Genomic DNA, 20145 nt, shown 5'->3' on the forward strand with positions numbered 1-20145 from the left:
CTGTTTTGGGGAGACGCTGCTCTCTGGCCGCCTTTTGCCGCTGGTTTCTCCGTGGGTTTCTCCGCAGCAGTTCCGTAGGAGGAGGAGGAGGAGGATGACAGGAGTGTCACCTGCAATAAAAGCTGGGCTGCCAGCCCAGGCGTTGAAGGAAAGCAAGCACTTAAACGCTGAGTTTTGTGACAGTCTGGGGCTCGCTTGTTAAACTGCAGTGCTCCTGCTGGATGTGGTGGAGGGCTCTGTTGCTCCCAGCCACACCACGTTTTATCTGACCTTCTGGAAATCTTTAGAGCAGTGGCTTTTATCGGGCCCTTTTGGAAACTTTGAATAGGCTGAGTATTTGTTTTGGGGAGGTACGACTTCTCCTGAGTTGCCGTGCTGATAAAGATTTTACACGGCCTTGGTTAAGCAGGGAATTTCTGACAATTGAAATGTGAAGCTCCCCCACAACTCAGAGCTAACCTAGAGGGGCAAACACCCACCCAGGAGTTGTTCACGGCGTGCAGACATGGCTGATGATGAAAATGATGGCTACGTGTTTATTTTTAAAAAGAAAAAAAAATAGCATATTACTCCTCACAACAGGGGGAATTCCTAGAATCATTGTATCATCCTGTATCCCCCTTTGGAGGGCCAGAGAGCTCTGGTGAAGGCAGAGCAGGGCCTGACAGGGATTTCATCTCTGTGCTCTCCCTGTGAAAAACAGGGAAATGGTTCTGTCACACGTCCCTGTCCCGGAGGGCAGCATCCACGGGCACGGCTGTGGTGCCTCCCGGCACACCCAGGCTGGATCTGCCTGGAGTTTTGCTCTGTGCCACAGCCTGACCTGGTGTCCTGGACAGAGCCCTGCTCCCTCCCCACCAGGGAGGTGTTTCCAGCCTGATTCCAGAATTCGGCTCTGGAGGAGACGGAGAGCGTGCGCTGCTGACACCTCACTGCTCCGTGCTCTGGAATAACGATCCAGCCTTGGCTCTCCCAAACAGAACTTGTGTTTGAGCTCCAGCCCGGGCATTAGCTCTCCTCCAGAGGTGACTCCAAAAGCCCTGCAGTGTGCCTGCTGGGCTTGACAGAACAGTGGAAATTCTGCAGTGCTCTGCTGCCTGCTAAGCAAACCCCGTTAAACACTTTCAGTTTTGTTCCCTTCTTACTATTAAAAGCGGGGGCTGCTCTGAGTGCTGAAGTACAGCACAATTTAATTTATTCCCTTTTATCTCTTCCTACAGGGGCTCTTTCTCATTTCGTTTGTGCATTTAATTGGCGGATAAAACTCAGGGTAAACGGCCCATAGGTGTTTTCCTGTGCAAAGTTTAGTTTCCTGCCACCCTTGGAAGGCCAGAGCCGAGCTGAGGGCTGGACAAACTCACCCTGGCTGCAGCAGGGAAAAGGCAGAACTTTGCAGATCCCTGGCTGTGGAGTTTCCCACCCGTGACTGCCACCAGAGCTGTGCCAGCAGCAGTCCCAGCTGCAGGAGCAGTTATCTGCACAAGTGCACTCTTACTGATAGAGCTTGTTTGCCTTGCCTGGAGGGTGTTTCCCTGGCCCTGGGAGCAGAGCTGCTTCCAGGGATGGAGCCTGCTCAGGCATTCACCTGCCTGCCTGGGAAGGAAGGGGAAGGGAAGGGAAGGAAAAGTTGCTCCAGGTGTACTTGCCACGTTTGGCTCTCCTCTTCCCATCCAGAACCTGTAGGAGCCCCGTCACGTTTGCAGTGGGAATTCTCTTGTGGAAGTAAGTGACGTTATGGGCATTCTCTTTCCATGGGATGAAGCTTCCATTTCTTGGGAGAAACTGGGAGCATTGTGTTGTTTCCCATGAGCAGCCGTGGTTTTGCAAAAAGCCAGGCAGGCTTTTGACCAAGTTTAGCTTTCACACCAGTCCTGGGAGAAAGAAGCCAGAAAGTGATCCCAAGGTGTGTGTGTGTCTCTCTTATCAGGAGAATAAAAAAGCACCAGTGGAGAAAAATTAATTAATTTCCACACTGGGTAAGCCTCTACTTAAATTTAAATCTAAACCACCAAGAATTAAGACTTGGAGTTAGGTAGATCACAGCAGCCACTGGCTTTTTTCTTTGAGTCCATGTGCACAAATGGAGGGATGTATTTCTTCTTATTAAAACCCTCCCCAAGGTTTTAGGTGATAAAATTATCCATCAGTAATGTGCATAATTTCCAGGCAAACTTTCTTGAACCACCCCCAGAAATTCTGCTTCTATCAGCTGTAATCTGCTGGACATATTTGGGTTACTTGGGCTTAAAAGGGGAGATAAATCCAAATAAGTGCTTGCTTTTTACTTGCTCACTGTTTAGTGGAAAGAGGTTTGGGCAGTGCCAAGAGGGCTCTCGAGGCACGGGACTGTAACCTGATTTGCAGACTACTGAGAGAGCAAAAGTACCAGTGGAGCTTAGTTTTTTGGGAGCATAAGATGGCATTTGTGAAAACTTTAAAAAAAAAAAAATTAAAGTTAAAATATGTCTTAGGCATATTTAGATTCAGGAGGATTTGCTGTGGATTTAGTGCTTTAGAGCATTAAATGCTAAGCCTCTTGTAACACTTTTTTTTTTGTCCAGATTCTGTGGTTCTCTTGATGGCAGGCTTGGGTGCTTGTTGCAGTGACAGTGTGGTGTAACTTCACCTTCTGATTAATTCTTTGGCTTTCCAGTGATTTGTCTGTGCAGCTTCTCCATCTCACCTCTAATGATTTTAAAACAAAAAAAAAAAAAACCCACACCCCTCTCAAAACAAAAACAAACACCAAACTGAAGTTACTCTAAGTAAAAGGGAGCACTGGAAGAAAATTTTCCTGGAATCCTGGCTAGAAGAACAGCTTTTGCAGTTTCTTGGGCATCTCCTGACAGAGATGTCACTTCAGGAGCGTTCAGCCAGCACCAGGAAGCGACTGGGCAGGTGCTCATGGAAAACAGGATGAAAGACAGGCAGAGATGCTCTGTGTGCTGTCCTGCACAGGGATAAAGGAACACATTTTATCCCTTGGAGGGGGAGATGTCCAACCAGCACTTAGCAAAATGCTCCAGGATGAACAAAAAGCAGCTCCGGGCAATTGCAGCTCCCAGTCAGGTGCAGTCAGGGATTTTGGGAGCTGCACCCAGAGCAGGGGAGAGAAAAGCAGCCCAGTGAGCTGCTGGGAGTAATTTAACCACAGTTTGTAGGTCGTGTGAGCTCAGCCCTGCTCTGGCATTTCCTGAGGGCAATCATTAGTGCAGTTTATGAGTGCACAGCACCACTTGTGCTCAGCATCCACCTGGGTGGGGTGTACTGTCTTCCCCATTCTGCTTGGTGGTTTTTCTGAGAAAGACAGAAGAAATGTGAATAAAAGGGCTGTGGGACTCCAGATGCAGATTTGCAGGGTATGAAGGCTGGGGTGTAAGTGCATGTTCTAAAATTAAGATTTTCCCTTCAGCAGGAGTTCAGTTTTGGGTTCCCCCCACTTGCAGCTGGAGGGTTGGGAAATTTCAGACGTGAAGAGACAAATCCTTCAGAACACCCTGCCACCATCCCTTGTTGATTTGAATCTGGATTATTCCTTACCCTACACAAAGCATGAAGGGAAACCTCTTGTGCCCTCAGCCAGGAGCAGCAGGAATTTTTATGGAGGCAGCTCTTGTCCCCGTGGGCTTTTCCCCTTCCCAGGTTCTGCACCCACCTGTACTCTCCAGGGGCTGTGCTGGGAACAGGAATGCAAAGCAAAGCTCCTTTATCCTGGCCACCAGCCCTTCCACAATTAGCTCTCCAGGTCAACAGCTCCCCACACTGCTGCTTCCAACAGCCTGGAAGGGAAGGCCCAATTAAACATTTTACATGATTTTTTTAAAGGCAGAAAAAGTTCCTGGGCTGAGGCAGCTGGGCTGGCTGCAGGAGAGGGAGGAATGTTTAGCCTTGTGTTGCTGCAGAGGCACCCTCCTCCTTGCTTTGGTGTCAAACACGTTTTTTTAAGTTCACCAGATTCCAGGAGTACAAAGGAAAGTACAAAACCCATAAGCTTTTGGTCAAGCTGTTAATAATAATCAGGCTTTGTGGCTGGTGTTCAAGTTTGCTGTTTACCCTTTAGGGCAGCTGAATGAATTGCTCGGGTAGTTTTCCCCTTGCTTTTCAGGAATGCTTCCATCTGAGTGGACATCTTTGTGCCTTCTAATCACAAATTAGTTTTGCTTTCTTTCTATTTTTTTTTTTTCTTCCTAAGAAATCAATCTAAAGGCCCTTTCAAAAGGCTCTGGATTTAAGCACCATCTAAAGAGAGTGCTGAAGCCCTCCTTCTGCAGATTTGTAGCTCTTTTTTTTCCATAGGATGCTCCCAGGAAAACTGAGAAAGGGGGAAAATCAGAAAACATACTTTGTATGCTTTGCTTCCTGTGTGAGATCACAAGGGGGGATGTATATCACCAAAAAAAAAGTCTTTTATCCTGAGTCAGCCTCGACACGTGGAGAATACCCTTCGCTCTTCCCGCTTCTCTATAGCTCAAAATTCAATTTCTACTTCTTGTGTTACATTAATTTACAACTGGCCCTGGCAGTGGGAAAGAGCTAGCACAGGATGAACGGCTGCCCAGGCAAAATTCCCACTTGTGAACGCCTTTCCTTGAATCCCTCTTTGTTCTGGAAGGTTAAGAAAGCAAAAGGAAAGCAGGCCCAGGTGACTTCTCACATACCAGAACATTCCCAGGTGCCAGGAAGAGCTGGCCTTACCTTTTTTTCCCCTCCATCCAAGTCACATCTTGCCACTGGGAGCAGGTCAGTCTCCAGGGACGTGTTTGTACCTGTGCAAGGAGCCTCTTCCTCCTCCTCCTTAGTCTGGAGCAAAAGACAGGGAAGGAGAAGAATTAGGAATGCTTGGAGTGCATGAGAAGCACATCTATTGAATATTTTGAGACCTGTGGACAGACCAGGAGGTTTGAGACTAGGTGGTTTTTTTTGCAAGGTGTTTTCCTGCCTGCTCTAGGAACCCCCAGGTGCTTCCTGTGCAGGTAAAGGGGGAATAATTCAGTTTTAAGTCACTGGCCATTTATTTCGTGGCAGCTGCATGTCTGAACAAAACAACCCTGGACGTGGGGAGATGACTATAACTCACAAGTATTTTCTGCTTGGAAAATTACCTGGTTGAAAAGCTCAGGCTGTCAACAAGGCTCCAGCATTCCTGAATCCTTACCTGCCTCTTGACCTACCCACTGTGTCTGTGCTCTTCCTTTACTCTGCATTTCTGTACAGCAGGGGAGGTAGCAGCAGCCCTTTGGACTGCATTTTCTTCTTCAGCTTCCTTTCAGAGAGCTCTGTAATTAAGCTCTCACCTGCCAGTAGGTTAAGAAACAGCAGAAAACCAACCTGTTTGAAAAGCTACAGCAAAACTTGCCAAAGGTATTCCCTGCCTTTAGGTGAAATCCCTTCACGTGGCTGAACAGAGGAGCCCACACAAGCTGAGCCTCTCTTGTGGAGCAGGCAGCCCAGAGAAGCTGTGCCTGCCCCAGGATCCCTGGAAATGTCCAAGGCCAGGCTGGACAGGGCTTGGAGCAGCCTGGGACAGTGGAAGGTGTCCCTGCCCATGGCAGGGGATGGAACTGGATGGGCTTAAAGGTCTCCTCCAGCCCAAACCAGTGTGGGATTCTGTTTGGAAGTTTAAGTAAGGTGGAAGTGCTCACGGGAAAGACTGGGATAATCAGATACAGAAGCAGCTGAACTATCTTTCAATATGCAAATAATATGCTTTGCTCAGGCTATTAGGCAAACTTTTTTTTTTTTTAATGCAAAGTACATTTAAACACACCCTCTGGAGAAGAGGGTTTATTCCTATAAACTGGGTTTTTTAACAGATCCCTTCTCTCTTCTCTGAGCATACAAGCCCAGCTACTTTGAGCACTAGTGCAGCATCCTGTGGCCTGTTCAGGCTGAAAAGGCTCATTTATTGTGCCAGTGATTGCAAAACAGTTTCCACTATCAGTGTGTGCTTTTTCCTTTGGCTCTTTTTTTTCTTTTTCTCCTCCTTCCTTTTAAAATCTTGAGCTCTGACTCATCCAAACTCACCTGTGGTTGAACAAGGCAAGCCTTCTAACCCTAAAGCTGTTTGAATTCAGTTTTTCAGTGGCAGATTTCTTTGGATTGTTGAGGCAGAGTAACTGAAGTGTTGCTGGGCTTTGCTTATTTTGTGGAAGTGCTGGCAGTCTCCCACTGAAAAGGGAAGATGACACCGTGGCTGTGGAAATAATCTCATTTCTTTCCTCCTAGCCCAAACTTTGCTTTGAAGGACGAAAGGGTATTGATGATTCCAGCTTGGTATCTTAGGCTTGCTTCATTGAGAAGACCTCAGCGTGCATGGATTCGGAATTCCCCGTGTAGTTTTGCTCAAAAACGAGGTCAATAGCTGACTCCTCTCCAGGTATTGATCCTGAGGAGCTGAGTGAGGCACAGCCTGAGCAGGTCTGGGTCATTTCGGAGTGACTGAATGGGTGTAAATCAGCCTTGTCAGCAGAGCAGCCCTTCCCCTCCCGGCTCAGAGGGACACTGGCACACCACAGCCTTGCCAGCTCACTCTGCCCGTGCTGTTGGCAGTTCTGTGTCTCCCCAATCCCAGGAAAACTCCCTGCTTTAAGCTGCAGCCATACCTGGCTGCTTCTCTGCCATGCCCGCAGCCCAGGCCGGTGTTTTGTCTTGATCCAGCGCTGGTTCCTTCCTTCCCCACACTCTCGGTGACCAGCTCCTAATCCTTTAAGCCACTCTGTCCTGGATCTCATTAGAAGCCCAGCACTCCCCAGGGGATGGAGCAGCATTGCAAATGGGTCATTTCTCTGAAACAGTGCAAGATACTTATTTATTTACACAAGCACGCTGTTTAAACCAGCCCTTTGGGGGCTTCTGATGACATTTATTTACAGGCTGGCTGCTGGGAACGCTTCTTGCCCTACAGTGGCCCCTTGCTTGCATTTCTGGTAAGCAGAGCCTTGTTTTGGGGAGCAGCCTGCCCTGTGTTTGCACGTGAAGCAGCTCTGGAAGCACAAAGGGTAAAAGGCACCTGCAGACACAGTGAGCTATCCAGGAGTTGTCATGCACTCTTCTGAGAGGTAACAGGCTGCTTCCAGCAGGGAGGAACTGTTCCTTTGCAGTGAGGAGTGACTCTAAAGCAAGCACATCAGTAAAAAGCAGCTGTGTAGGGTTTCCATGCAGTAAATAGTTCAGCTGGTCCTGTAAGTGGGGGCGTGACACGGAGGAAGAGGAAGGGTGGAAACCTGGATATGCTTGTGTTACCTGTGATTTAAGAAAAGGCTGCTTCATTTAGAGGAGGTGAGGGAATGAGGGGAATAACTAGTGGGTGTATGTCAGTGGGACAATTAGCATTTCCATCAAGTGAGTGCCAGTTGGCTCTGGAATTAATGAAACACAGCTCGTTCCCTTCCTTCCCACTCCTCCCCTTGGCTTTTGCTCTTTGCTTCTGACTTGTCTGTGCTTCTCTGGGCTCAAAGAAATAACGTGGAGCCCCCCTGGGACCCCAGCACCACTGAATTTACTGCCAGCTGCAGGTTCCTGGTTACCTCTTACCTTTCCCTAGTCCCAGCTTGAATTCCCTCGTGCTCTGTGTCAGACTTCCCTTAGGGATTCTTTCAAATCTCCCCAAACATTGTTTTGGAATTGTTTGAGGGATTATTTTTTTTAATTAAAAAAACATGATGAGGCATTTATATTTGGTTCCCTGCTAATCTCTATCCCCAGTCAGGGTACTTGGAATAAGAAGCTGGAAAGACACAGTACCTGGGAGGGCAGACTCAGGTTGCTCCTTGAATTCTTGGTGTACACAGAGGTGGTTGGACACAGTCCTGCAGGAAAGCACCACGACAAAAGCTCAGATCCATGCTGAAGACCACCAGAATTCCCCATTCCCCAATATTTTCTTGCTGATTTACACACCCTAGATGCTGTATACAGGGATATAGCAAATAGTTTACCTTAAGCTAACACATCTGCACACACCCCAGCCCCGGCAGGTTTCTTTGAATCCCCTCACCATACCCTTGAACAATCAGCTGATTTTCCTGCCCCACATTGGAGGAAACCCAGTTTTTGTGCTTGTGCCTATTGGCAGCCCGAAATGGAGAAACTTTTGCCACACTCCCCCAGAAGCAGAGCAGAGCAGACAAGCAGCCTCTGCAGCCACTCAGGCCTGACTCCAAAGCACAGAAATGGCCATGGAGACGAAGAAGAGACGCAGAGGGTGCCGTTTGGGAGCTCCCAGCCCAGCCGCCCGGCGTCGGACAACGTGCGCGTACACACGCGCGCGCCCCGGCAGCCAGCACGCGCCTAATTCCTGGGAGGGATCACCAGATGGGAGGGGATGGACACTCAGCTGTGCTCACAGGAAGGAAGAGCCACTCAGGCCTGGCTGCTGGATGGCTTCCAAAATGTTTTTTGGCAGCTTGACTCAGCCGTGTGCAGAGGCTGGGGGGAAAAGGAGAGGATCACAAAGAATGTCACAGGGCTGCAGCAGGAGGCAGGCACAGCTCTTCTCCATTTGCCTCCTCATTTAGGCACTGAAGTATCAAACAGCTTTTGGGCACTGCAATTTAAGAATTGCACCTTCTACACTCTTTGGGAAAGGGAATGTGTGCTTGAAAGCCAGAAGTTCCTGTTGTTTGCTGCCCAAAAAAACATTTCTTCATATTAAAAGCCTCTGCTGCAACCCAGTAGCTCAGCCTTTGCTGTCTGACACTCTTCACACCTTCAGCAGCGTTCCATTACTCATTTCTTTTCTCCAGGCTTCAAATGATAGTCAGCATGCCTCATACACAAAAACAGCCCAGCAAATAAAACAGCATAAAACTCCAAAAGTCCAAGGAAAAGGCAGGCACAGACTTAAACACAGTACCTGCCCTTGGCCCTTTTATATCCACCTCAGAGAGCTGCTTAGGCTCACCCAGGACCACACTTAGGGTTACAGCTGAGTAATCCTGCTCTGCCAGTCCCCTCTGGGTTTTTTGGACCAAAAGAGTTCCATTAGGAACCCCCAGAGTTTAAATATTGTTCTTACTAAAGCACTGATGTCCTCATCTCCAGGATTTCTGTAATTGACACAAAACGAGGAAGAGATTCTGTGTTTAATTTACATGAAATCAGGGCTGGATCTGTAGCAGAGAGCAAGTTTTAGTAGCTTCAGAAGTTTTCCAAGGGGAGCCTTTAGGAGAAAAGCCTGCCAGAATTTGCACTGACGCGCATCGGATTTTGGAGCTCACAGATCCAGGGAACTCAGTGTGGTTCCATGAAGATTGAGCAAAACCAGGTTGGGATTTCTGGATATTGTTTTAGTTCCAGGAAAAGCAGAGTGGGAGATAGGAATGGCAGGAGTTGGGAGCCCAGGCAGAATCCATTTTTTGCCTAAGAACAAAATTACACACGGTGACTTTCAGGTCTTGCTCAATGTTGCTGTGATGCAGAAGGACAGACAGAAAAAAAAAAAATGCATTTGATTTAGGTTTGTTTTCCCCTTTCTGTAACTGTGGCAATGACACTGCTGCCTGTTTGACTCACCACGATTTCAAAGCAATATTCAAGTGACTAACAGCTGAAAAATGCTCGTGTCCTTTGCCTCCCAGCTCAGGGCTCGCTCCTCTGGAAAGCCCTGATGGCCACACATTGCTCTGCACTGGCACAGCACCTCTGTATTTCAACATCATTTATTTGCCAAGGAGCAGTCCTGCAGCTTTCAGATGCTGTCAGGGGCTCACTGGGCATCTCTGGGCTGGTGTGGATGACAGGGGGTGGCTCAGGAGGTCTCAGCACCGTGGTTTTAAGGACTTCAGCACAGAGCACTCACCCAAATCCTGGGTTTGGACAGCAAAGCTTGCTGTGCCTTGGGTCCAAGTGCCGTAGATCAGTTTGAGCTCTGACAGATGAAGCAGCAAGGGCAGGTGGAACAGGGCTCCTGTGGCCTGGCAGGGCTGTGAGGAGTCTGTTCAAGTGCTGCCCACTTTCACACCAGCACCTGAAGAGCCAAGATAAACCCAGCAAAACCCAAGCAGCAGAGATTTGGCACTCCCGAAGCGCAGCCTGCTTGCGTGGGGGGAAAAGGCTGTTGTGATTTTGGGGTTCTGGAGCAAAGATGGAAGCATTTCAGGTGTAACCCCGTGTCCTTAAGTAACTGGTTCCCTTCATGGCCCCGTGCCAGGCAGTGTGAGCACAGAATCCTCTTATCCCGTAGCTCTGCTGGCCATGTGACCTCACCTGGAAGTGACAGGGGGCTATAATTAGATGTGGGGCTCACATTTGCCCCTGCAGTTTCCTTAGGCCTTGGTCAGGGAAGGGAAGCAGCAGCCCTGTAACTGAGCCCCTTGGCAGGGGGACAGCCCTGACAGCTCCTGCTGTGTGCCAGAACGCTGGAATGGCTGTCAGCATCAGCTGGAAAACCCTGCAGGACTTGACCCTCGTAGAGGGAAAGTGGCATCGTTGGTTAGCTGGACTTGCTGAGCAGAACCCTCAGCTTGTTACCTCAAATTCAGGTTGGAGCTGTTTGAGGAGCTTCACACCTACTGCAGCTGGCTGGAGGAGAGTCTGGATGAGGGAAGAGCTGCATCCTCTGGAGCAGCTGCTTTGGATTTGGATGAAGTCAAGGCTCGTGGATTTTGTGTGTCTGGGGAGGAAAAGACCAGCAAATTTGGTTAATACTGTGTTTTTAAATCAGCCCTGCTCAGCACAACAGCCTAGGGAGGCATGGAATAAAACCTCTCCCTGTGTCCCCTGGCAAGTGGATGGTTTTTGAATGGGACATCAGAGCTCCCTTCTGACAGTCAGGACAATTGGATGAATGTGGTGTGCACAGGCTCATCCTTAGGCTTCTGATATTCACATTTTGCACTGGGCTGGAGCCCTTTGTGCCCCAGAACTGCTAAATGGGAGCTTTACCTGAGCTCTTTTTATGGCTCCTGGGCCATTAGGAATACAAAGGTCTTGACTAATCCCGAGGATGAAAAAGCACAGAACACAAAAGCTGGATAGTTAATGGGGAAATGGAGCTAATTTGCAATTTGGAGCAGTGGAGTAGTGAGACTTTGTAAGTAGAAGTTAAGAGCCTTCCCTTCAATCCTTAGTTCCCTGTGCAAGCTATAGGAGGGAACAATCTGGGAACAGCAGAATGCTTCTGATCTTGTCTGCAGGTTCTGCACAGTGCAAACAGCTCTGTGGGTTATGTGGGATAAACTGGGAAAGCCAGCAGGTGACTGCAGAAACCCCAACTTCCTAGGAAGAAATGCTCTTCTCCATCCCAGAATTCAGTCCCACAGCTACTGCGCATAAACTCTGGGACGTGGTGTTGCAGGGTATCCCTGGGAAAGGTCAGCTCGTGGCAGGACAGAAAGGAAGGAGTGCTGTGCAGTAACAGTTAGTTGTGGTGGTCTTTCAGACTAACAGGGATGCCAAAGGAAAAATATGATCCTCCAGATCCTCGCAGAATTTACACCATCATGTCGGCGGAAGAGGTGGCCAACGGGAAGAAGTCGCACTGGGCTGAATTAGAGATCTCGGGTGAGTTGGTTTGGGGTTGAAATTCCCACAGCTGCTGCCCCAGACCACTCCAGATCCAGAGGGGGTCCAGACTGAAGAGGTGTTTCAGTTCCTTGCTTTGCTCTTGCAGGGAGAGTGCGGAGCTTAAGCACGTCGCTGTGGTCGCTGACACACCTGACTGCTCTGCACCTCAATGACAACAACCTTACTCGCATTCCACCTGATATTGCCAAGCTTCACAATCTGGTTTACCTGGATCTGTCATCCAACAAACTCAGAAGTTTACCAGCAGAACTAGGAAACATGGTGTCTCTCAGGTGAGGGGAATTATTCTGGTTCACTTCACAAAAAGTCTCTAGCGTGGGATCGGGACCGAGAGTTTCAGTTTGTTTCTCTGTATTTCAAATAATTCTGAAAAACTCCAGGATGGTGCAGAGCTTTGGTTCTGATAATTACTTCTGGCCTTTTTTTCTGATTGTTGATATATCACTGTTTCCATCCCTGGTTTCTTCTTGGGCTTTGTGGCTTTTTTCCCCCTCATGGATGTATTTCACTCATGCTTTGACACGGGAAGATTGGCATATCTTTCCTTAATAAAACTCAGGGTGAAAAGTGTTCTTGAGGACAAGCAGTGTACAGCACCTTAGGAGTTTCTTCTGCAGTAATACTCACCCAGAGTGTTTTTGCATTTGCTGCAGGGAATTGCTTTTAAATAACAATCTGTTACGGGTTTTGCCTTATGAACTTGGACGGCTCTTCCAGCTGCAAACCCTGGGTTTGAAAGGTGAGCTCTTCCCAGTTCCATATTCTTATGAATTCTCGGGAATCTGAGGGGGGACTGGCCTCAAAATCTTCCTCTGTTACCTGTAGGTTTTCTTACAGGTTATTTTAAGCATTAAGTTGGTAGCAAAATGGCCAGGCAGTTGGGAGAACAATGCTTCTCTTTCTTAATGCTGCTAAACTTCCTCAGGAGCTCATTTCAAATCCGCAGTCAGGGAAATAAACCCTTTAACCTGCCGAGTTAATTTGTCTGTTCTCTTTCTGGGAGGTTTTCTTTGGGTGGAAAGCCTCAAGAAAGGCAGGCAGCTGATCCCCCTGCTGTTGTTTTGTGCTGTTGGCAGGCAATCCTTTATCCCAAGATATTCTCAGCCTCTACCAGGATCCAGACGGAACCCGAAAGCTACTGAACTACATGCTTGACAATCTAGCAGGTACAGCCCTGGGGATGTGGTGCACAAAGGCTTTAAAAGTAGGATTTGCTGTTAAAACAGGACTGTGAACCACTGGAGGGAGAGTATTCCTTCCCTGCTGTAGTGTTTTTGGCAGGTGGCTCCAGTCACATCCCAAAACACACCCGGTGGAAGAGGCTGATGTGTACTGTCTAAGGGTTTCCAGTGTTACAGCCACATGTTCTCCCTGTTCTGTCTGAAACCCTTCAATTACCCACCTTGCTGAAGCCATTTTGGTTCTCCCCACCAGAAATAATCATTTGAATGCAAGCAGAATGTCAAATTTAGCTCGAGAAGCACAAAAGCCATGAAGAACATCCAGTACCTGCCCTCAGTCCTGCTGTAACTGAGCCTTCTGCTTTGCCACTCCATGTCTCCTAAGTCAGGGCACTGCAGGAATGATGGATGCAGGGCAAGGTTCTTGGAGAAGGGATGGCTGAACCATGCCAGGATTTACCCCTCCTTCTCCAGCAGATTATTCCATGTGCAGGAATATTTCGGTGGTGCTTCTGAATCTGAAAAGAAGAGACAAAAATAGTCACAAATCTTAGAAATGACAATTTTTTTCCCCTTTAAATGATTTTTGCCTCCCCTAAAGACTCGGGGAGTTGGGGATGCAAAACACATTATTGTTCAGTCATCACTTTGACTTAGGAACTGTAACTTACAAATAGAAACTCTGAATCAATCACTGGTTTAATTTTTTTTTTGCAGTTCATCCAGAGCAGCTGCCTCCAAGGCCATGGATTACTTTAAAAGAACGAGACCAAATCCTGCCCTCAGGTAAATCTGTGTTCACAAGGTGACACACTGGGAAACTTAGCCTGGGCTTCCTTTTCCTGCATCAGAGTGAAAACAGCAATTTGTTCATTTGTACTAGAAAAATTACCTGTGCTGTAAATACCATTTTTGGGACGCTGGGCATTTCTTTTCCACGCTGGGCTTTGTCACAGCTCTTCCAGCCACTCTTCCCCAAGCCAAAGAGACAATCTCCAGAGGCTGACAACCTTTCCCTTTCTCTGTCTCTCCTTGCAGCTTCATTTACAGTCATGTGTTACAATGTGTTGTGTGATAAATACGCCACCCGGCAGCTCTACGGCTACTGCCCCTCCTGGGCACTCAACTGGGAGTACAGGAAAAAGGGAATCATGGAAGAAATAGTCAACTGTGATGCAGACATCATTAGTCTTCAGGTAATAAAACATAACTGCATTTTCCATCAGAAACAGAAAATATCAACCTACACCTTTAGGATTAAATGTTCCCTTGGGAGCACCGTAGTGCTCCATAGCAAATTCCAGGTCGTCCCAATGCAAGCTGTGTATCTGTATTCCAGTGTCAGACACATCAGGTGTGGTCTGCTGCTCTTCAAAACAGACCTGTCACTTTGCCTGTGGGAGGGATTCCAGGAATGCACATCCATTCCCAGCAGGCCGTTAGTCTAGGAAGGGACATGGGTCTGTGCAGCTTTTCTGCCTGCAAGCCCGGGCAGGCACAAGGAAGGGTTTCCTTCACTTCTTTAGCCTGAGGTGTTTGTGTCCAATTGCAGGAAGTGGAAACGGAGCAATACTTCACCCTTTTCCTGCCGGCCTTGAAAGAACGGGGATACGACGGCTTCTTTTCTCCAAAGTCACGTGCCAAAATCATGTCGGAGCAGGAGAAAAAACACGTGGATGGCTGCGCCATATTCTTCAAAACGGAAAAGTAAGGGCAGCAGCAGCTTCTGAAATTCACACTAAAACCTCAGAACAGCTCCCAGTAATTAGGATGGAGGTTTCCCAAAGCCTGAGCTGCCTCCCGGGGTTTTCGCTGCTTCCAGAAAGAAAAACGCAGCTCTCGGGTCGGGTCTAGAACCAGCTGGAGTGGTTTGGAAGAGAGGGAGCCTGTGGGAGCAGACAGGGATGGGGACACTGCCACGGGGGCAGTGTCACAGCTGCTCACTGGGGTTCTCTCCCCGTTGCCCAGGTTCACTCTGGTGCAGAAGCACACGGTGGAGTTCAACCAGGTGGCCATGGCCAACTCGGAGGGCTCGGAAGCCATGTTGAACAGAGTGATGACCAAGGACAACATCGGGGTCGCCGTGGTGTTGGAGGTGCACAAGGAATTATTTGGAGCAAGTGAGTATGACTGTGGTGTCCTCGCTGCTGCTCAGCTCCACAGACAGGCACGAGTTGTTCCTAGGTGATCCATGCCGTTCCCCTTGGTGGTGCAGCCCATGGGTGGCTCAGACAGGCACAGAGGACATGGTCTGGTTGTGCTCACAGCAAGATGCCCAGCATTTGCTTTTCTCCTCTGAGGCTTTTATCCCCGCTTACTTACTCTGTTACATTCTGCTTGAGCTGCTCAGCCTTCCCAAGGTCACTGTGTTTACACACATTTGCTCTTACCAGTAGTTGGCAACAATGTTCAACTTCTATTTTCAACTCTCTTTTCCTCCCCTGGATTGACTCCTTCCACCCTCCCCCAGGGATTAGATGTCAGTGCTAATGTACCGATGTGGAAGGAGGAGATTATCAGGTATCTTTTCCTGCCTCTTGATTGACTGACTGTCACATTTTCATTAAGTTTGATCAGATGCAGCAGACAATTCCAGCGCGGGTAAAACTGCCGCCCTGCTCTGTCTGCATGGCTGGGAGTTTTCATGGCTTCAGAGGAGGCTGGAAGGAGCTCCCTGGGCATTTCAGCAGGTTTAAGCAATGAAAGCACACCCATCTGCTGGTGTGTCTGACCCTGAGGAGCTACACCCCGAGTGTGAACAAGCAGGACCACAGAACCTTTCACTGCTGCCGTTGTTTGCCCAGGTATGAAATCGCTTCACGTGGACAAGCAGCTGCTCATCGTGGCCAATGCCCACATGCACTGGGACCCCGAATACTCAGACGTGAAACTCATCCAGACCATGATGTTCGTCTCAGAGCTGAAAAACATCCTGGAGAAAGCCTCGAGCAGGCCCAGTAGCCCGACAGCAGATCCCAACTCTATCCCTCTGGTGCTGTGTGCGGATCTCAACTCGCTGCCTGATTCAGGTAAGGCTGGGTGTTGGGCCTGACTTTTAACTTACCTTCTTAGGATGTTAGGGTCCACTTTTTCCCCTGAAGGCGAGGGGGTTGTTTTGCACTGCCCAGGGAAGGTGTGGGTGAGAGCTTTCCTAGGAACACCTGCCTTTGGAAATCTGGCTGAAGAGACCGCGAGCCCTCCGGCTGAGTCGCCTGCTTTTCGTGCTCAGCTGGACACTCCAGGAGAGCTGGCTGCACCTACAAAAGTGTAGAAAAGCACAGTTAGCTCTTAAATAAGTCATTATTAAATAAACATCCATGCCTGAAGCAGCAATAAGAAGGTAGGAAAGAAGCGAGTTCCTGATGAAGACTTTCTAAGGAGAGGGGTTTGCTTTGCTAACTCTGAACTCATGGTGCCTTAGTGGTTTATAACACCCCAAAGCTGTCTTTGCAAGCAGCTCCCTAAACCCTTCCCCTTGCCCCCAGGTGTCGTGGAATACCTGAGCAACGGCATAGTAGCCGACAACCACAAGGACTTCAAGGAGCTGCGCTACAACGAGTGTCTGATGAACTTCAGCGGCAACGGCAAGAACGGAGCCTCGGAGGGCCGCATCACGCACGGCTTCCAGCTCAAGAGCGCCTACGAGAACAACCTGATGCCTTACACCAATTACACTTTCGACTTCAAAGTAAGCCCCGCTCCCCGGGAGGCTGTCGGTGCCCTGACCTCGGCTGCCCCCGGGCCGATGAGCACGGGATGCGGGGCGGGATGCGGGGCGGGATGGGATGCGGGGCGGTGCCTGCCCTCACTGCGCTCTCTCTCCCCCTCTCTCCTCAGGGTGTGATTGACTACATTTTCTACTCCAACACTCACATGAACGTGCTGGGCGTGCTGGGCCCTTTGGACCCTCAGTGGCTGGTGGACAACAACATCACGGGCTGCCCGCACCCGCACATCCCCTCGGACCACTTCTCGCTGCTGACGCAGCTGGAGCTGCAGCCGCCGCTGCTGCCGCTGGTGAACGGCGTGCACCTGCCCTCCCGCAGGTAGTGCAGCCCCACGGGCTGCCCCACGGACCTGTACACTTGTAAATCCCTCTAGATAGGAGTGAAGTATGGCCAACCTTCAGCTGCTTCTTCGAGCTCCTTTCCTTATGTGTTTGATGAGAGATTTTTTGCACATTTTGGTGCATATTGGTATCATTTGGCACTAGGGCTGGAACCAAAGTATTGTTCCCCTTTCCAGGTTTTTAATTTAATTTTTGTTTGTGTTTTGTTTTGGGTTTTTGTTTCTTTAAATTTTACTTTAAACTGGCTTTTTCTTTTCAGTAGGAAGCTGCACTTCTAAATGGACAAAAGAGATTTAAAAACTTGCATTTAACATATTTCAAGGTAATGCTTTTTTCCAGAACGTGGCAAATTGAACCAACCTTTTAGGAGAAAGAAAAACAAAACTAGAGATGCTTGTTTTGTAGGAAGAACATTAGAAATACTGTTTGAATCCAAAATGGAGACTCAACTCTGCATCTGACATAAATTTTGCACATTAGCAAAGCACTTAATACCTGACTATAAACAATTGGCAGCATGGCCCTGCCCCTCATCTCAAAACTATCAGAAAACCAAAGACAGCCAAGTATCTGTGATCAAATTCGAGCTCTAAATCCTCCTGGTTCCAATTTGTTTGGGAGCTGTAGTCAGTCAGGGCTGAAGTAAAAAGCTGCTGGTTCCTTCCCAAATGTTAATGCTCTTTGGACGTGTTGGAAATCCTTGTTTTCTCTTTCCTTTTAATGCTCTGGGTGGCCAGTTCAAAACCTTGTGCCTCAAGAGGCATTAAACATGATGCAATTTTCTGGGAAAAAAAAAACAAACAAAAAAAAAACAAACAAAAAAAACTAAGTTGTTTGGCTGCTTAATGTTTAAAAAAAAAAAGGCACAGTGATAGGAAAAGGTCGTGTCTGTGTTTTTAAGTTTTTCTTTATTCTGCTTTTTTGCTGCTATAAGATTTTCTTGAATTTCTATTTGAAACTTTTCATGCACTTTACTGTTTCTAGTCTCCAAATGTGATATTTTTAATAAATGAAAAAGATTTTCCATGATGTGAATGAAATTTTTAAGCAGATTGATAAGCCTATATTTATGTCTCATTCGTATACTTCAAAAAAAGTCCAATTTGAATTTTGAAATTAGTTTTAAATACAAAAGAGCCATCTTCTGTCTTGCAAAACTGCCAAGTCAGGCTGTTCCTCTTTAATTAAACATTTCCTTGGTCATTTTATACACAGGAAATTTTCCACAGGGGGGGAAAAAAAAAAAAATCAATTGGACTTAGAGGAGAAACTATTCCCTGACTCTGACTGGGGGCCAGGGGAGGGGGTGGAGTGGGCCAGAAGGCAAAAATGGGTTCAGCAAAGTGACAACTCCCTTGGAAAAGTGCCTAAAAAATGGGGGTGTCATCTGTGGTCTGGGATCAATTGGAAGTGATGGGAGCTGGGGAAAAGTCCTGCACAGCACTTGCTTTGTGCAAAAGCAAAGCAAACCAAAAAAAAAAAAAACAAAAAAGGGGAAAAAAAAAAAAAAAAGAAAGCCCTTTCCAGAGATGGATTTTCCTCTGGATGCAGGTCTCTCTGTTGGAATATACCTCAGCATTCCCTACCTGGCCATGGCACATGGATTGGAGAGCACTGGAAAGTAGAATAGCATGAAAAACTTAATTTTGTGGACATTACCTTTCTGTATTCAGCTGCTGTATGTTTTTTGGGGAGTGGGGGGATGCTCTAACCTGCTCCCCTGTTCCTCCAGGCACGGTGGTCCCAGCGTGAGCAGTGTTTCCTAACCATACTTCACTCCCAATATTTTTGGAGCTGTTTGTATAAAATGGAATTTCCGATTCGCCCGCGATTGTCTATGAACTGCAGAGGAGCCCATTTAGTAATAAAAATCCAAACCCAGCACCAATGTTTTGTAATGTGGGGGTGGGAGAGGACGGGGATGGGAAAACCCAAACCTTGGCAAACGTTGTAAGCTGCTCCAGCTGGATTTTCCTTGGGTTCCTAGCCATGGAAGTGTTCCGTTGCACGAAGGTGTTCCGCTGGATTTTCTCTGCTGCACTTCCCAACGCTCGTCGGTTTTTAACATAAAAGTGGTTTTTTAACAGACATTGCACAAAAAAAAAATCCCCAGTTTGGTTTATGTTTTAGTCAATGCACGTGTTTACCTGCCTCTCCTGTGCTGCTCCCTCCTGTTTCTCCCTTCCCAGCAGGAGCAGTGAGGGGATGGTGCTTTTTTTTCCCAGGCTCCGTTCCCAGCACGTTGCAGGCAATACCTGGAAAAAAGGCTCCAAGCCCTTCCCTGCTGCTCACTGCCTCTGTTTGCTTCCCCAAACACGGTGCCTGGTGTCCACTCCCCAGCGACAGCACTGCCTAAAGCCAGCAGAGAAAACAAAATCCAACACCCTTCTACAAGCAACTTTTTAAAACAACTCAGTCTGGTGAATCTGTCCGATACGGGGTTTTGTGTGTGTGTATATATATACATATATATATATATAAAAAAAAGAGAATTTTGTATATTTCTGCTGAAATATTTCTGAATATTTCTGCTTCCTTCTTTCACTGCAAGGAGACTGAACCTTACACAAGTTTGGTCACGCTCCCTCCCCTTCCCCCTTTGGTGTTCCAAGGTGACACAGATCCCAAGAGAACCTGGTGGGAACCACTTAATCCTCTCTGCCAAGCATCAACCAAGAACTCAGTTCAATTAGAAATAATTTTAGGTGGAGATTATAAACCTCTAGATCCAGGTATGGCACAACCCCTCCCTGTGGGAATGGTGAAGGTGAGAGTGATCCCAGTGCTTGGAGTTCATCCATCCTCTTTGGAGGCTCCCACACCACCTTGTAGTGGTTACTTTGAGAGCTCAGGGGTTTTTTAAATCAGATTTTTTCTTGTGTGTTGTCTTGGCAGCCGGGAGGTCCCGTCCCTGAGAAGGTGGAAGTGCACGTGGAGCAGCTGCAGTGTCACTCCTGGCCGTGCTTACACTGCAGTTTTGGGGGGATTCACACCCTGCTTCATGGGAATAGCAGCTTTGCTTTACATTTGGGAGAGTGTGGGGCTCTGGCATGAGGAAACACTGCTTGCCCTGGACCTTCGGGCAGCTGGGGAAAGGGAGGTCATCAAACCCCTGAACTACATCTCCCTTCCCTTTAAAAATTACTTTTTTAAAAAAAAATTGCTCGCTGTGGAGATGGGATATTGCTCACCCATGATGGCTAGGGCTAAACATCCACCTGTGTGCTCCCACATCCTTCTGGAGTCAACAAACAGCCCTTTTGCAACCATTCTTATCCTTCCTGTGGTTCCTAAGGAGCACCGGGCAGGAAGGAGGGGATACAGAGGGTGGGTGTTTCCCAGCATGCCACTGCCTAGGGACACATTTTT

General features: G+C 48.0%; 1 protein-coding gene across 5 annotated transcripts; it reads left to right on the forward strand.

The window, feature by feature from the left end:
- The first annotated feature begins 1605 nt into the window (after positions 1–1605).
- CNOT6L (CCR4-NOT transcription complex subunit 6 like) lies at positions 1606–19270 on the forward strand. Of its 5 annotated transcripts, none has more exons than XM_041459578.1 (14): positions 1606–1722; positions 11381–11502; positions 11612–11798; positions 12180–12265; positions 12603–12692; positions 13425–13493; positions 13746–13903; positions 14260–14414; positions 14676–14827; positions 15512–15736; positions 16193–16395; positions 16545–16753; positions 17036–17098; positions 19002–19270. In XM_041459578.1, exons 2-13 carry the CDS (start codon positions 11391–11393, stop codon positions 17052–17054), a joined length of 1665 nt encoding a protein of 554 aa, XP_041315512.1. In that variant the 5' UTR covers positions 1606–1722; positions 11381–11390; the 3' UTR covers positions 17055–17098; positions 19002–19270. The 5 variants fall into 5 exon arrangements, with proteins under 5 accessions (XP_041315512.1, XP_041315515.1, XP_041315511.1 ...); XM_041459581.1 differs by having other exon boundaries at positions 17039–17098; XM_041459577.1 differs by lacking the exon at positions 19002–19270 and adding an exon at positions 18509–18657.
- The last annotated feature ends 875 nt before the right edge of the window (positions 19271–20145 follow it).

This window comes from Pyrgilauda ruficollis, unplaced genomic scaffold (genome assembly GCF_017590135.1).
Source record: "Pyrgilauda ruficollis isolate IOZ18807 unplaced genomic scaffold, ASM1759013v1 scaffold139, whole genome shotgun sequence".
Classification (NCBI taxonomy): Eukaryota; Metazoa; Chordata; class Aves; order Passeriformes; family Passeridae; genus Pyrgilauda; species Pyrgilauda ruficollis.

What these genes read in the sequence shown, in the direction of transcription:
- CNOT6L (XM_041459578.1), top strand. Translation starts at nt 11,391, where the DNA reads ATGCCAAAGGAAAAATATGATCCTCCAGATCCTCGCAGAATTTACACC. An exon ending in GGCTGAATTAGAGATCTCGG is followed by an intron (nt 11,503 to 11,611) that starts GTGAGTTGGTTT and finishes TTGCTCTTGCAG; the next exon opens with GGAGAGTGCGGAGCTTAAGC. An exon ending in CATGCTTGACAATCTAGCAG is followed by an intron (nt 12,693 to 13,424) that starts GTACAGCCCTGG and finishes TTTTTTTTGCAG; the next exon opens with TTCATCCAGAGCAGCTGCCT.